At 46.3% G+C, this 12,883-nt stretch overlaps 2 protein-coding genes across 2 annotated transcripts in view; one reads left to right on the top strand and one right to left on the bottom strand.

The window, feature by feature from the left end:
• Positions 1-2,347, top strand: marveld3 (MARVEL domain containing 3). The gene is made up of 3 exons (XM_067248821.1): positions 1-299; positions 645-733; positions 1,466-2,347. Exons 1-3 carry the CDS (start codon positions 19-21, stop codon positions 2,074-2,076), a joined length of 981 nt encoding a protein of 326 aa, XP_067104922.1. The 5' UTR covers positions 1-18; the 3' UTR covers positions 2,077-2,347.
• Positions 2,348-3,131: 784 nt separating this feature from the next.
• Positions 3,132-12,883, bottom strand: part of phlpp2 (PH domain and leucine rich repeat protein phosphatase 2) — a 29,215-nt gene continuing 19,463 nt past the window's right edge. Inside the window, exons 12-18 of the mRNA XM_067248822.1 lie at positions 12,304-12,504; positions 11,740-11,902; positions 11,447-11,577; positions 11,102-11,215; positions 10,360-10,554; positions 9,814-10,045; positions 3,132-9,674 (exon numbers count right to left, since the gene is read on the bottom strand). Of these exons, the coding sequence (XP_067104923.1) occupies positions 8,379-9,674; positions 9,814-10,045; positions 10,360-10,554; positions 11,102-11,215; positions 11,447-11,577; positions 11,740-11,902; positions 12,304-12,504 (2,332 nt within the window). The 3' untranslated portion in view covers positions 3,132-8,378. The remainder of the gene's footprint in view (positions 9,675-9,813; positions 10,046-10,359; positions 10,555-11,101; positions 11,216-11,446; positions 11,578-11,739; positions 11,903-12,303; positions 12,505-12,883) is intronic.

Raw genomic sequence — 12,883 nt, 5'->3', positions numbered from 1 at the left:
TCAACTGAGAATCAAACAATGCCTGAAAGGAGCCAATACACAAACAGAGTTGAATCTGAGAGGCCCAGGAGAGAAAGGGATTCTTCACATGATAGAGAACGCTCCACATATGAAGGGAGAGACTGGGAAAGGGAAATGCATGGGGATCAGGGTAAAAGAGAGAGGCGGGAGAGGAGCTCTGGCAATGACATAAGTGCCCGGGAGAAAGACTACTGTGAAAGACAGAGGGATATGACATCCTTCTCTCATAATGACCCAACTGACCACAGGAGCAGTCATCTGCAGGAATACTCTGAACAGTAAGGGGCAGTCCTGAATGCCCAATTCATTTGTAAACAGGTGTAGATTAAACAGTTTGCTCATAGTTTTAACTTGTTTTCTGAAAGACTGGTTTTAACATAGTCAACCTGCTTACATAACTGTTCAGTGTTGAGCTTCAAAAAAGGGTTACTTAAATTTGGAACTGACAAAATACTTGTACCATAGACTCAATCATGTCACCACATGTTTACTGTAGATAGCATATATCTGTTTGTTTAGGAGGGACTTGTTCCTAATCACATTCCTCCCTGTCAAAGAGGAGTTGGCCATTTGTGGTACTGGCAATCATTAAACCTTCAAAAACATTAACATTTTTGTTGCAGGTACACAGATGGTTCCAGGTCCCCATCTGATCAGCACTATGAACACAGACAAGCTGTATACAACCTCCGGTACATCTTAACATCCAGAGGCAAGTCCTGGTTACATTGTAGAATACAATACACACACAGAGGGACTACACACATCACGATTCAGTGAGAAAGAATGAGAGGGAGGACCTGTACTGTTGTCCTGCTCTTGGATTGGAATGTGGTTTGGCAGGCTACTGAAGGCTTATTCATAAACAGGCCTCCCTCTTACTTATTTGGACAAGTACTTGAATCGCTCAATTGTGTGGCTATTGTTCAAGTACTATAGCATCATCCTCTTAGCCAGGGACGTGCACAGACATTTGGAGGGGCTATTGCTCTAACATGAACCCCCCCTTGCCATAGTCACTTTCTTTCTAATACAAGCTCAAAAACGTGATCAACATTATCTCCATTACTTCAAAAAGTCAGGTGAAAGTGGAAGGGTTTTCCCTCCTTCACTCGCAGTGTACCGGCGTGAAAATACAAACAATGTCATGTGACTGGGGGCAGAGGGCAACGCTGACGTTATGGTGGCAAAAAAAATTAAAACAGACTATCGCAATTTAATTGTTTTCAACTTTACTAATGATGGGCTTATGTATTGATGCAGCCACAAAAAAAAAAAAAAAAAAAACTTTTATTTAGGCTCTTTCTCTAGAGGGGCAGATCAGCCAATCAGGGCAAACGGGCTGTTGCCCGGGCAACAATAGCCTGTACCTGTGCACGTCCCTGCTCTTAACATTGTCTCTAGTGAATAAAGGATAACGTGGCTTTCTTTCTGTCCCCGACAGGTCTCTGCCAGATAATAGAATTGTTTGTGAACCTGCTGATAATCATCTGTGCCGGGGTTCCATATAGCAACTCAGGTGGCTACCGTGACCTGGCCAGCTATGGCGGGATCTACCAGTACTACTTCGGGGGAGCCAATGCCTTCGCTGGGGCTGAAGCGGACCGGGTGAAGGAGCTTGACCAGCTTTTCCACCAGCTCAAGCTCCCTCCATACATCTTCAGCATGGCATGTGGTGGGGCCATTATGGCCTATGCCTGTGTCATGCTAGCCCTGGGGGTTCTGAGGGTCACGTACCGCTGGCCCCCTGTGCTGCTGGCAGAGACTCTGCTCAACCTGCTCATCGGCCTGGGCTACATCCCTGCCCTGGTTTTCTACTTTATCAAGATCAAGGCGACTTACGACAACCCCATCTGTAAGGAGAGGGAGCAGCTCTACAAAAGCAAAGGCCATCAGGGCTTTGAGTGTCAGTACAATGGGGCAGACATTGCTGTAGGCCTCTTTGGGATTCTAGGAGTCATCGTATTCCCTTTTGGTGCGGTATTCGCCATCCGTGCTTTCAGGGCTGTGCGGGAGACAAAGAAACAGAAAGCAGATGAGGGTATTAACTTGTAGGAACTGCCCCTCTTTACACTAGGATCAATAGAACGGATCAAAATGCCCCCCTCTTCCTATAAGCACTCACAAATGTGGATTTAGTTTAATAGTTGTACTACTAGTAGTAATTATACTACTATACACGTGATTGTGAAAAGTCATTTAATTCTTGTCACCCTATTGTCATTTCTTTTTATAATGACCTCTTAAGATGGTCTTTTTTACTATGTACATTTTTCTACTGTACATTTGTTTGCTTTGTAATCTTTATTCATTATAAACATGTTTTTACTTAAGATTTTCTATTTTTGAGAGAATGATTGAATATGTTTACAGGAGACATGACTCACATACTTCTAAATGAAAGGATGTAAAAGGAGTGCTTGTGTTCATGAATTGGTTAAGTTCAACCACACAAGGAATTATCTTGTCTGTGCTGAAGACCTGAAGGGTTTGTTTAAATAACCAAACCATCAGCAAGGCCATGGAGGGAACTGAATGAGAAAGGGTGACATTTTTCACAGTATAAATTTTATTGCTACTTGGCTGAAAGTTAATTAAAAATACAGCTTTTCTGCTCAAAACTAGTCATAGCAGCATCATGAAATAATGAACCATCTCCCATAATTCAAAAGAGTACAATTCTGGCTGACAAACAGCAAAAGTGCTCGTGGTTAGTCATTTTCCTAAATGAGAAAACACAAGGAATCCTCTAAAACTAGTTACATCAAATATAACATAACTGAAGTTTTTTTTTGCAGTTTTCTGCATTCTAAAATATAAACATAAAAATATTATATATGCTCCAGATTTTTAAAACAATGCCTTACAAACAAAATGTAAATTTTGTACAAAGTAATCACATTTTATATGTATTGTATATATATTTTATATTTATATGTATTCATATAGGGCATGCTTCAGACATTAAATACAGTAATAATTAGTATCTTAAATAAAAGAATATTAATGGATGAATCCCTAACTTTAAATTCTGTAGTGGAGAAGGACTTATACATCTGCACGAAACAATGAAGTACAAAAATAAACATCAGCTTCTTGGCATTAAGAGAAAATATTCAAGCATCTCTAGAAAATAATGTACACCAAGTAAAGATGAGATCAAATTATGTTTACTTTGGTCACATGTCAAACAATTAGAACATCCCATTTACCATTTTCTCACCAGTTTTCTGACATTACTTTCATTAATGGAATGAAGTCCTTCATTCCATAAAAAAATTGATTAATGTGTTCATACATACATATTTTCTCAAACTCACAATCTCTCTCACATAGCCTCTTGAACTTATCACAATGACAAACAGGCTGTTTGTTCCTCTTTTCATAAGGGAAAAACTGTTGAATCAAAATCTAAATAAATTAAAAGTTGCATGAGTTAGTTCCGTGAAACTTAGTTCCATGTAGAGTCACAACATCACCTATCCTCTCTCACACACACACACACACAACTCTGTATTTACATAAGATCATGAACTTTAACTGGAGAATTAAAGGGAATCAATTGGCATCTATTGTGATGGTTTCTTTGTACCCTGTGCTCCCTCTACAATAATCAATACATACTGTCTGCATATGTACAGGCACTGAAATCCAATACTAATAACTTAGGTTTTCATCTCCAAGTCACAACAAATGTTATATCTCTGGGTTATATCTGGGTCTGTGTGAGTTCACTTTTTGGTTCTGTACAAATCGGTGAAAGATGGACTGTAAACACAAAGGCAAATCATACTTGGCTAAAGATTTGCAGATGCAACGTTCTGATGTATGTGAGGCATTTTGGCAGCTAGAGCACATAGCAATGGTGCATTTGGGACGCACAGAACTTAGCAGTGCTGTGCCATTCCCGACTTGGCAAACTAGGGCCCAGCCTTGATCAACTACATGGACCACAAAGGACAAGAGGTCAAAACACACTATGACAGAAGACGGCAAATTACAATTCTCAAACACACTGTACACACACACTCACTTTCTCACAGACAATGTCTACAGAGTTAAGAAAACAGACCTTTCTATCTCAAAGGTAATATATATATATTAATACAGATGACACTTTGCATAATCATATAAGGTAACAAATCTCAATCATCATCCACTCTACTATTTTTTAAGTCATACTACTTGAGTATAATGGCTCACCATGAACTCCATTGTGATTAGGTATGTTACTGGTTAGCCACAATGAGACAATTCTTCTTCTTAACTGCACGATGACCACCACCTAAATTAAATATGTAAGCCGGTGTGCGTATTTTTGAACTTTTCACTTTAGCCCCAAATTATGATATTCAATCTTATCAGCTTTCCTTGACTGGCTCCTCCTTTCAAGCCCCAAGAGTGGAGGTTACAGACAAGTACATACAATATATGTCAACATCTGTGGGGCCAAACTAGTGACCTGTTTTACTGGGCCAACAGTGAGAGGGGCCTGAGGCATAGCAGGTCATTCCGATGCAGAGACTGCTATTCAAACAAAAGCAATATTCAATGGCCACGTTCCTGCCTGTGATTATGAGAGTCAGAGCAAGCGACTTTCTTCAACACCAGCAGCTTTCTTTATCCAAACCAATAAATACTTGCCATTTTGATTAAGGAAAAACCTTGGCATGTATTGTGAAAGACACACTTTTAGCAGCGGAAAAGCAATTGTAATTGTCTCATTTACATAGTTATTTCATATTAGCATGATCATTTTATTGGCTACGTTCTCTTAGAGAAAACATGATATGTTTGGCTCAGAGAAACCACAACAATCATAACTCAAGTCATATGAGTTAATGTGCACTTTGATAAAGATACTGTATATGATAATCAAATATAACACTCTTTAATTATGTCAATTTAGCTATTTAAAAAGTGTTTTAAATAGTTTCAATTATTTCAAAAGACGATTTTGTCAAAGGGGTGAAATCACAAACAGTTCTAATATAAATGTTATAGATCTCCAATATTACAGACACATTGGGGCGGGCAAATTCCACCACTCATCCCAGTCCATCAAGTTAAGATTAAGATCAACATCTCTGACCAACAATACCTAAAAACAACTAAACAATACGACTTCCTGTTCTCCTGAAATCTTCTTTCTCCCTCTTCCTTGTCCCTTGACGTGCAACTGTGACAGAGAACAATGCTTCTCAGGATATAACAGCCAAATAGGAGAGAGGCCTGAGCCGTCTTTGCTCTCGTATGCAAACAAAAAGGAATCTATCGAGAAAGAAGGTTGAATGGAACTCCCCATCAGTGGCAGCGCTTCATGTAGAAGTGCAGCTTTAAGGCTAGGAGAGAGAGTGTTCAGAGGGAGGGATGTAGCCATGCAGCTATGGCGTTAGTGCCACAGCCACAACACCACCACCACTTCACAGTGGCATCCAGATGCACACATCTGTGCTTCTACACATCACTATCAGTCATCCTCTGGTCAAGACACAAGGCCTCTCCATTTCAATGACTACTGACTTCTCCAGAACTACGACATGTCCTCTCCTTTGGCACAAGGTGAGATAGAAGCTAATTGTAGTCTGCCGCTGTTAGGCCTTGTATCTCGCCTGATTCACAGTGCACTTATGGGTCCTCTTAAGTAAGGAACAACCTCGGTAAATTCCACAGTGCAATCACCTTTATAGATTTAGCCTGTTTTCAAGGCAACCGTGGCAAACGAGTTAAGCTCCTCCAGTTCCACTGCTAGATATGAATATTTTTCTACTGCACAAAGTGAGGACGGTGTGCTGAGAACTAAGAACTAATGAGAGGCCGTCTATAGACAAGATATCAGGGCAACATCGGCACAACATGCACAAAGGCCTTTACATCTCCACTGTTCAAATAAGATACCTTCTTTCTAAGGTAACGTTATCTCCCTGGGGACATGTCATTGTTCAAGATTACCTGATGTAACCTTTTCTGTTGTCCAAACAAAAGTGATCAGGGATGCCAGCCTCACAGGACACACATTTGAAAAGGATGACATTACCGGTTCCCGACAAAAGCACTCCATTGCATCCAAGCACACCTCTTATAGGGAGGTACAACACCTCAAATAATTCAGTGTTACTGCATAAATGGAACCTTATGGTGAGGTGGATTGTTTTTAAACATGGTACCTCAGAAAGCCATAGCACAGATGCTTCCGGCAGATTCTGTGACAGCTACCGCCAAACTGAAAAGACAGGGTCAGATTTCATCCGTGTCCTCAGGTGCTCTATCCTAAATGCCCCTGGAGCTTTTGTCCATTTGCAATATTAAAGTCAACTGATTGGTGTTTTTATAGTAGAGTTTTTCCACCACACCTTTTAATGAGACAATGCCTCATTGTTGCCAAGACAACAATAGGGTATCTTCCCTCCAACATCCAGCATGTAGGCCCAAGCTTATACAACAAGCAGTGAAAATGGATCTAATGGGTTAGTGTAAGGTTGTACAGAGGAAGGAGGAACAAACCATGGCAATTCACAGCCACCTCCACCAGATGTCCCACCAAGCACAATGGAAATATTCTGTAAGACATTACAGTACCTCAGCTCAAAGAACAGCAGCTCTGTAGAGGGGGCATTACATGTTCTTTATCTTTACCTGGTCACTGACGTTATACGTTATATAATTATGGTACCATAGAGCACACATAGTACACATTTGACATGTTTTCACAACATACACACATAGGTTTTCTGTCATGAAGTAGACCTCTCCATTTTGTGCACTGCACCTCATATAGTTTTATGTTCAGTTGGAAGAATGGGATGATTTGGGGAAGTGAAATTAAGAGTCTTCACGTGGACAGGAATCCCCTTCTAAATTAGACCGCAAGTCTTTAAGTATGGCAGCATCGTGGTGGAGAGCTCTAAGCTGTTGAGTCTGTCACTACTGGTATGTCCTTACAGACAGTCGTGGGTTTTTCTATGGTGAACAGTAAAATGTGCAGATAAGAATGCAATAAAGAATTGTTTTGCATTCATCTCAAACTAAAACATTTTGAATGTAAGAACACCTACTGTTCTGTTCAAATTTGCAAACGAACCATGCACTGGTACGGATATAGTGTTACAGAAACTTTTTGAATTACTACATCATATTGCCTCTGTACATTTGAGCAAAGCACTCTGCAGTTGAGATTTTTGAAAGAGCCATTTGTCTAATACTGAGGATATGTATGGAGCCTCTAGCAAGGCTCCAGAATGTTCCAAACAGTTACAGTTGGTCAAGCAGGCCATGGAACTTTTACCAGCTGTTGTAGTTCTGGCCTCTACTGGGTCAGTTTATGTGTATAGATAGATATGTCCCATATATATGTGGATTTTTCAACAATCCCATCATAATAATTTGCTATCCTAGTAAATAAATGTGTTGTTTGTTTTTGTCTTCCCACCGGTCTAGTTCCAACTAGCATGTACAACAACGCTTGATTCCTTTTACCACAGAGTGAGAACTGAGGTCCAGAGTCCAGGTCCAGAGACTGGCCACAGAGAGGCCAGGCTGGACAGCAGAAAACGAGACAGTGGGAGAAAGGTGGCAGAGATGTGGAGGGGTGCTTGGCTGTACCAGTGATGGCCTCTTGAGGATGCTGTGACCAGGGCTGTCCTTAGTCAGGATTTGATATGGAACCGACACGCACAGACAGACAGGCAGACAGACAGACAGACAGACAGGAAGACAGGCAGACAGACTGGCAGACAGGAAGACAGGCTGACAGACAGGCACACACACACACGCAGACCCAAGCTGGCAGGGAGCTCTTGGGCTGAGTCTTCTGCAGTAGGCACTTTTTCACATCTCGGCCTCAGGACATTTATCTGGGACCTCAGAGCCCATGGAGCCCCCAGACAGGAGGATTTACACAAGATGAATGAACACACTCCACAGGACATCCATTTAGACACGCTGACCTTCCAAGTAAAGGGAAATGGTGCTAATGAGTTCTGCAGTGTAAAACACACGAGGTATTCCAGTTCAGGCCAGAAGGGAACTTCGGCCTGTGACGGTCCCCCCATTTTCTTATTGATCTTCCTCACCTAAACAGCCTCGGTTTAGGAGTGGGGACTTCAGGAAGCCTAACCCTCTTCTTAGGCAGAACAGGGTCACCAGCCAGCCCAGCACCTCCCACCCTGACGAGGAGACACCGTGTGTGAGCAGTCAAGGACCCCGCAGGTCCATCACACGTCTGTGTGACAAATCTGAAACAGAAGCTCAAACTGGAATATCCTGCAGGCAGGTGCCAGTGAGACCTTCTCTGCCCTCCTGGTATGGCACTGTCACCTGGCCGCCAGCAGATGGCACTGCTCCAGCCTCCCCTCCCCCTAGAGGGCAGTGTCATAGACCTCCTGTTGCAGGACGGGGGCCGGGGCCGGGGCAGGGACGGGCGTGAGGTCTCGCTGAGACAGCAGGGGGGCAGGAGGGTGTGGGTTGTCCCATATGAGATCTCTGTTGGAGGGTGGAGTAGAAGGTGGTGGGGGTCCAGGGATCACAGGGCTTTGGCCTTTCAGCTGTTCCCTGACATCCTGCTCCAGACTGGGAGGCACTACCAACTGGTCCTCGGGGTCCTGTTGGGCCGGGGCAGTGAAGTAACCTGACTTCTTCTTCGGTGCCTCCAGGGCCACCTCGATGAGGTTGTGGCTGTCCTCAGGGGCCACCACGGAGCCGTTGGACAGCTTCTTCCCGAACAGGCTGGAGGTGGAGGGGGACTTTTTGAGGTCGGAGATCTCCCGGCCGCACACGGCCAGCAGACAGCCGTTGGTGGCCGACACCACCACGCTGTTCTGTCTGCGCATTTTCCCGTTGGGATAGTCGGAGCCCCGCTTGTCGAGGACCACGTCCTTGGGGCTCTCAGGGGCCCCGGAGCGGAGCTGGAAAGCACAGCAGTGGATGTCCACCTCCACCTCCAACTTGCTCCCATTGGAGATGACTCCCTCTAGTGGCGCCTCGTCGTCACTGTCCAGCCCGTTGTCTGACTGGTAACTGGAGAACGTGGCGCAGGAGGGCTGTCGCTGGAACAGGACAGGGTGGGGGGGGCCCGGGGCTGTCCCTGGCACCATGGGGCCACACAGCGAGGCAGCAGGGTGGAGGCTGCAGCGCCTCTCAGGCCGGGAGGCCAGGCCGGACGAGGGTTGCTCGTCCGAGGCTGTGGATCCAGCCTCGCTCCCCACCTCGGAGGCCGACGTCTCGCTGTTGAACTCGGAGGCGATACCGCTGCTGGAGGAGGGCGTGGCCGGGTCTCCGGGTGTGATGGAAGCGGGGAGGGGGGCCGGAGGAGGGCCGCGGGGCTCGGCGGGGGCGAGCGGGGGCTCACAGGTACAGCTGTCCTCGCCTATGTGCAAGGACACCACCACGGCCCCCACGTTGTCCTTGCCCCCGTAGCTCTGGGCCAGGGTGCACAGCTTCCTGGCTGCGGCGCGTGGATCCCTCACAGCTTGCACGGTGCATACGGCTTCCTGGTAGGACACCCTCTCAAACAGGGCTCTGTTGCCCAGGATGAGGAACTCGTCCTGGGAGTAGAGGGGCTCGGTGCGCACCCAAGGCTTGGGAATCACCCAGGGAGACAGATAGGAGCAGCCCAGGAGGCGGGAGCAGCACGTCACCCCGCTCACTTTGTTGTCCTGCAAACACACAACGCAGCATTCAGCGCCCAGCACCTGGGACTGAGCAGGAAGCCTCACACTAAAACCTACTTGACATTACAGTGTATTTTGGGGCATTCAACCACACAAACAGGTCCCCAACAGTGTAGTCCATTACCTCAGTGATGATGGCCTTGCTTAGTTTGACTCTCTCCATCTCCTCAGTGCTCTGCTCCAGGCTGAACCCCTTGGACAGGACCAGGGGGTGCCCGTCCCTGCAAAGCACAGCCTGGCAGCTGCCCACGTTGGCTACCGTCAGGCTGAAGTAGCTGACCAGCTCGGAGGGCTCGTGGTGGATGTAACACAGCAGGGCAGACGCGCCCAGTTTCTGCCCCGCCATGCCCAGCTTCCTGTTTGATCACAACACTGAGAGGGTGAGCGAGCCGTGCGCTCGCTCATCCGTTTGTGCTGCGTTCTGACATCTGTTTTCGTTTATCCCATTGTGACTGTATGTTCATGGTGTCAATTCCAGCTAATTGTGATAAATTAGGTCGATCAAATATAATCCCGCAGAGTAGTAAAATGGGGTTCTTGCCAGTTTAGCCCCAGGCGCTAATTACGTACGTTAATTTACAAATTACATTTTAAATTTCATTGATCACAAGTTGGGTTAGTACTCTATCTGCCTAGACAAAACTGCAAGCTTTTGTGTGTCACCACGTACCTGTGCGAGGTGAGAAAAGTGTTGCTCATGTACACACTGTCCACGCTCGAGTGCTGCAGTTCCTCAGAGAGCACATCTCCCATGGTGCACTGCAGCAGCCGAGGGACTTCCTCGTTGCGGTCGCCATCGAAGATGCCATAGGCCGCCTCCACGCTGTCTCCAAAGCGGTCCACGGCCAGCACAGACACACACAACCTGTCCCCAAGAGAAGATCAGTCTGGTTAGTCGAACACCTCCTTTCATTGGCTCTGCACTGGTCATGTGCACAATGCCAGTAAAGTTGAATATAATCTAATGTCATAACCCACAGCAGTCAACCTACACAGCCTTCACAGAGGAAAGTTATCCATCCTCAAACACATGCAGCCACCCCCCTGGCTGTGCCTCTAATCTTCAGGGGGGGGGGGGGGGGGAGACACCAGACACTACTGTGTGTGGGCCTGTGTGGAGGTCACCACCCCCGAAAGGACAGCGAGCCACATAGGAACCTCATCAATGATGCAGCAGACACTGCTTTAGAACCCTGAGATCCACAGGAAGTATTAGGCTTCACCGCCTCCACCACTATTAAACCAGATCCACAGCCCAGCGACCCGTCCGGCCCAGTGGACACTCACTCAACAAAGGTGGAATCGAAGATGAGGGTGTTTCCTAGCACTTCTTATTACATTCTCCTCCAGGAATGCAGGGTATAAAATATCCTTCCCCCCCCCCAGTCCCGCAGCTTACTCCCCCTGCTTACTTGTTTCTCTGGCCGCTCATCTCGGAGTAGCCATGGTTCCAGAGGGTGGAGCTGCCTGCGGAGTCTCCTGCTGCCATGGCTGGCTTCTGGTCCAGCTTCAAGGTGGTGATGTGGCTGAGGTACAGGACACACACTTAGCATACTTGACCCCGCTACTCGCAGAAATAGCACCCATTATGAAATGAGTTGGGCTAATATTTCCAGGCACCCGGATTGCATACACCTCTCGTATCAGAGGGCCTTGTTATTCATCTTGCTGTGTACTGGAGGATGGAGGCGACGAGAGGATCTGCTGCCGTCGGCCCTGCACTCGTCAAGTGGGGGTGGCGTGTGGGGGTGTCTTACCTGAACAGGTTGAGGGTTTTATGCTCCAGCATTAAGCTGCTGTTACCGGCCAGGTCCAGTTCGTGCAGGGTGGCCGGCAGAGAGTCAGGGAGCTGGATCTCTGTCAACTCGTTACAGCTCAGGTCCACCAGCTACACCACGCACAAGCAGAAGAAACACACACACACACACAGACGTACACAATCATAAGAAGAGGCGTAACCTCACGTAAACACACTCGGTGTGCCACACACACACACACACACACACATATACACACACACACAGGCGGTCGTATTGAAAGCATGACTGGCCTTGATCTCGGGCAGGTTGAGGATTTCTGGGAAGACGCTGATGAGGTTGGAGTGTGCTATGAGGGTGTGGAGTCTCTTACAGCTGGACACTGTGGAGGGGATGGTCTTCAGCTTGTTACCACTGAGATTCAGCTCTTCCAGCAGCTCCAGTTTACCCAGCTTACTACAGACACCCCAACAACAAACAAAACAGACCACAGAAGTTCCAAATATCAAGCAGAATAAGCACACATTTACATTTAGCCATTTAGCAGACTCTCTTATCCAGAGCGACTTACAGTAAGTACAGGGACATTCCCCCTGAGGCAAGTAGGGTGAAGTGCCTTGCCCAAGGACACAACGTAATTTGACACTGCCGGGAATCAAACTGGCAACCTTCAGATTACTAGCCCGATTCCCTAACCGCTCAGCCACCTGACTCCCTTTATGGATGTATTCCACACCCGTAGAATACATAATGATTATCACCGTATCATGGCAAGTTGGTGTCAATTAAGGAGGGTAACACACCCGATCTCTTTGTCAGTTATTCGTTTTGAAAGGAGAATACGGAAGTTGTTGTACCTGGCTGGAAAGGATAGTAGTTGATTATAGGCCATGTGTAAGACTCTGAGGTTTTGATGTCCAACCAGCAGGGCGGCGCAGTTCTCATTCAGGTTGTTCCCCGTCAAGTACAGTTCCTGGAGCGTGCTCAGGCTTTCTTCTGATTGGCTGCTGGGGGGGATAGTCTCAAGGGCATTGGCTGACACGTTCAGGTACTTCAAGCTAGAGAGAGCATGACAGTACAATATGACTAAACATCCATGCATCCAAGCCACACTTGACACCTTGTCTGTGTGAATGATATTACACACAGAGAGACTTGAGAGGACAGATATAGTCAAAAGGGGGACAGAGACAGACATCACTATGTCAACAGACACTATGGATAAGATTAGACAATACCGTAAACCTAATAGGTACTCAGAGATTTCTCAGACTGGAGATGTTAGTGGGTCCGATTACAGACAGGACAGACCGACTGACAAAAACACGCCATCCAAATCCTTGTACACACAGCCTTACCCAGGGTATAAATGTGTACAATACTGTGCACATGCTGGAGAAGGTTTGTTGACTAAACAATGCTCACCAGTCCTCAATA

Source organism: Osmerus mordax, chromosome 13 (genome assembly GCF_038355195.1).
Source record: "Osmerus mordax isolate fOsmMor3 chromosome 13, fOsmMor3.pri, whole genome shotgun sequence".
NCBI lineage: Eukaryota > Metazoa > Chordata > Actinopteri > Osmeriformes > Osmeridae > Osmerus > Osmerus mordax.
Note: the sequence above shows the minus strand (reverse complement) of the source record. Positions and strands in the feature narration are given on the sequence as shown.

Coding starts and splice junctions, on each gene's coding strand:
- marveld3 (XM_067248821.1), top strand. CDS start 19: ATGCCTGAAAGGAGCCAATACACAAACAGAGTTGAATCTGAGAGGCCC. Junction 300..644: donor CTGCAGGAATACTCTGAACA/GTAAGGGGCAGT, acceptor TTTTTGTTGCAG/GTACACAGATGGTTCCAGGT. Junction 734..1,465: donor GTACATCTTAACATCCAGAG/GCAAGTCCTGGT, acceptor TGTCCCCGACAG/GTCTCTGCCAGATAATAGAA.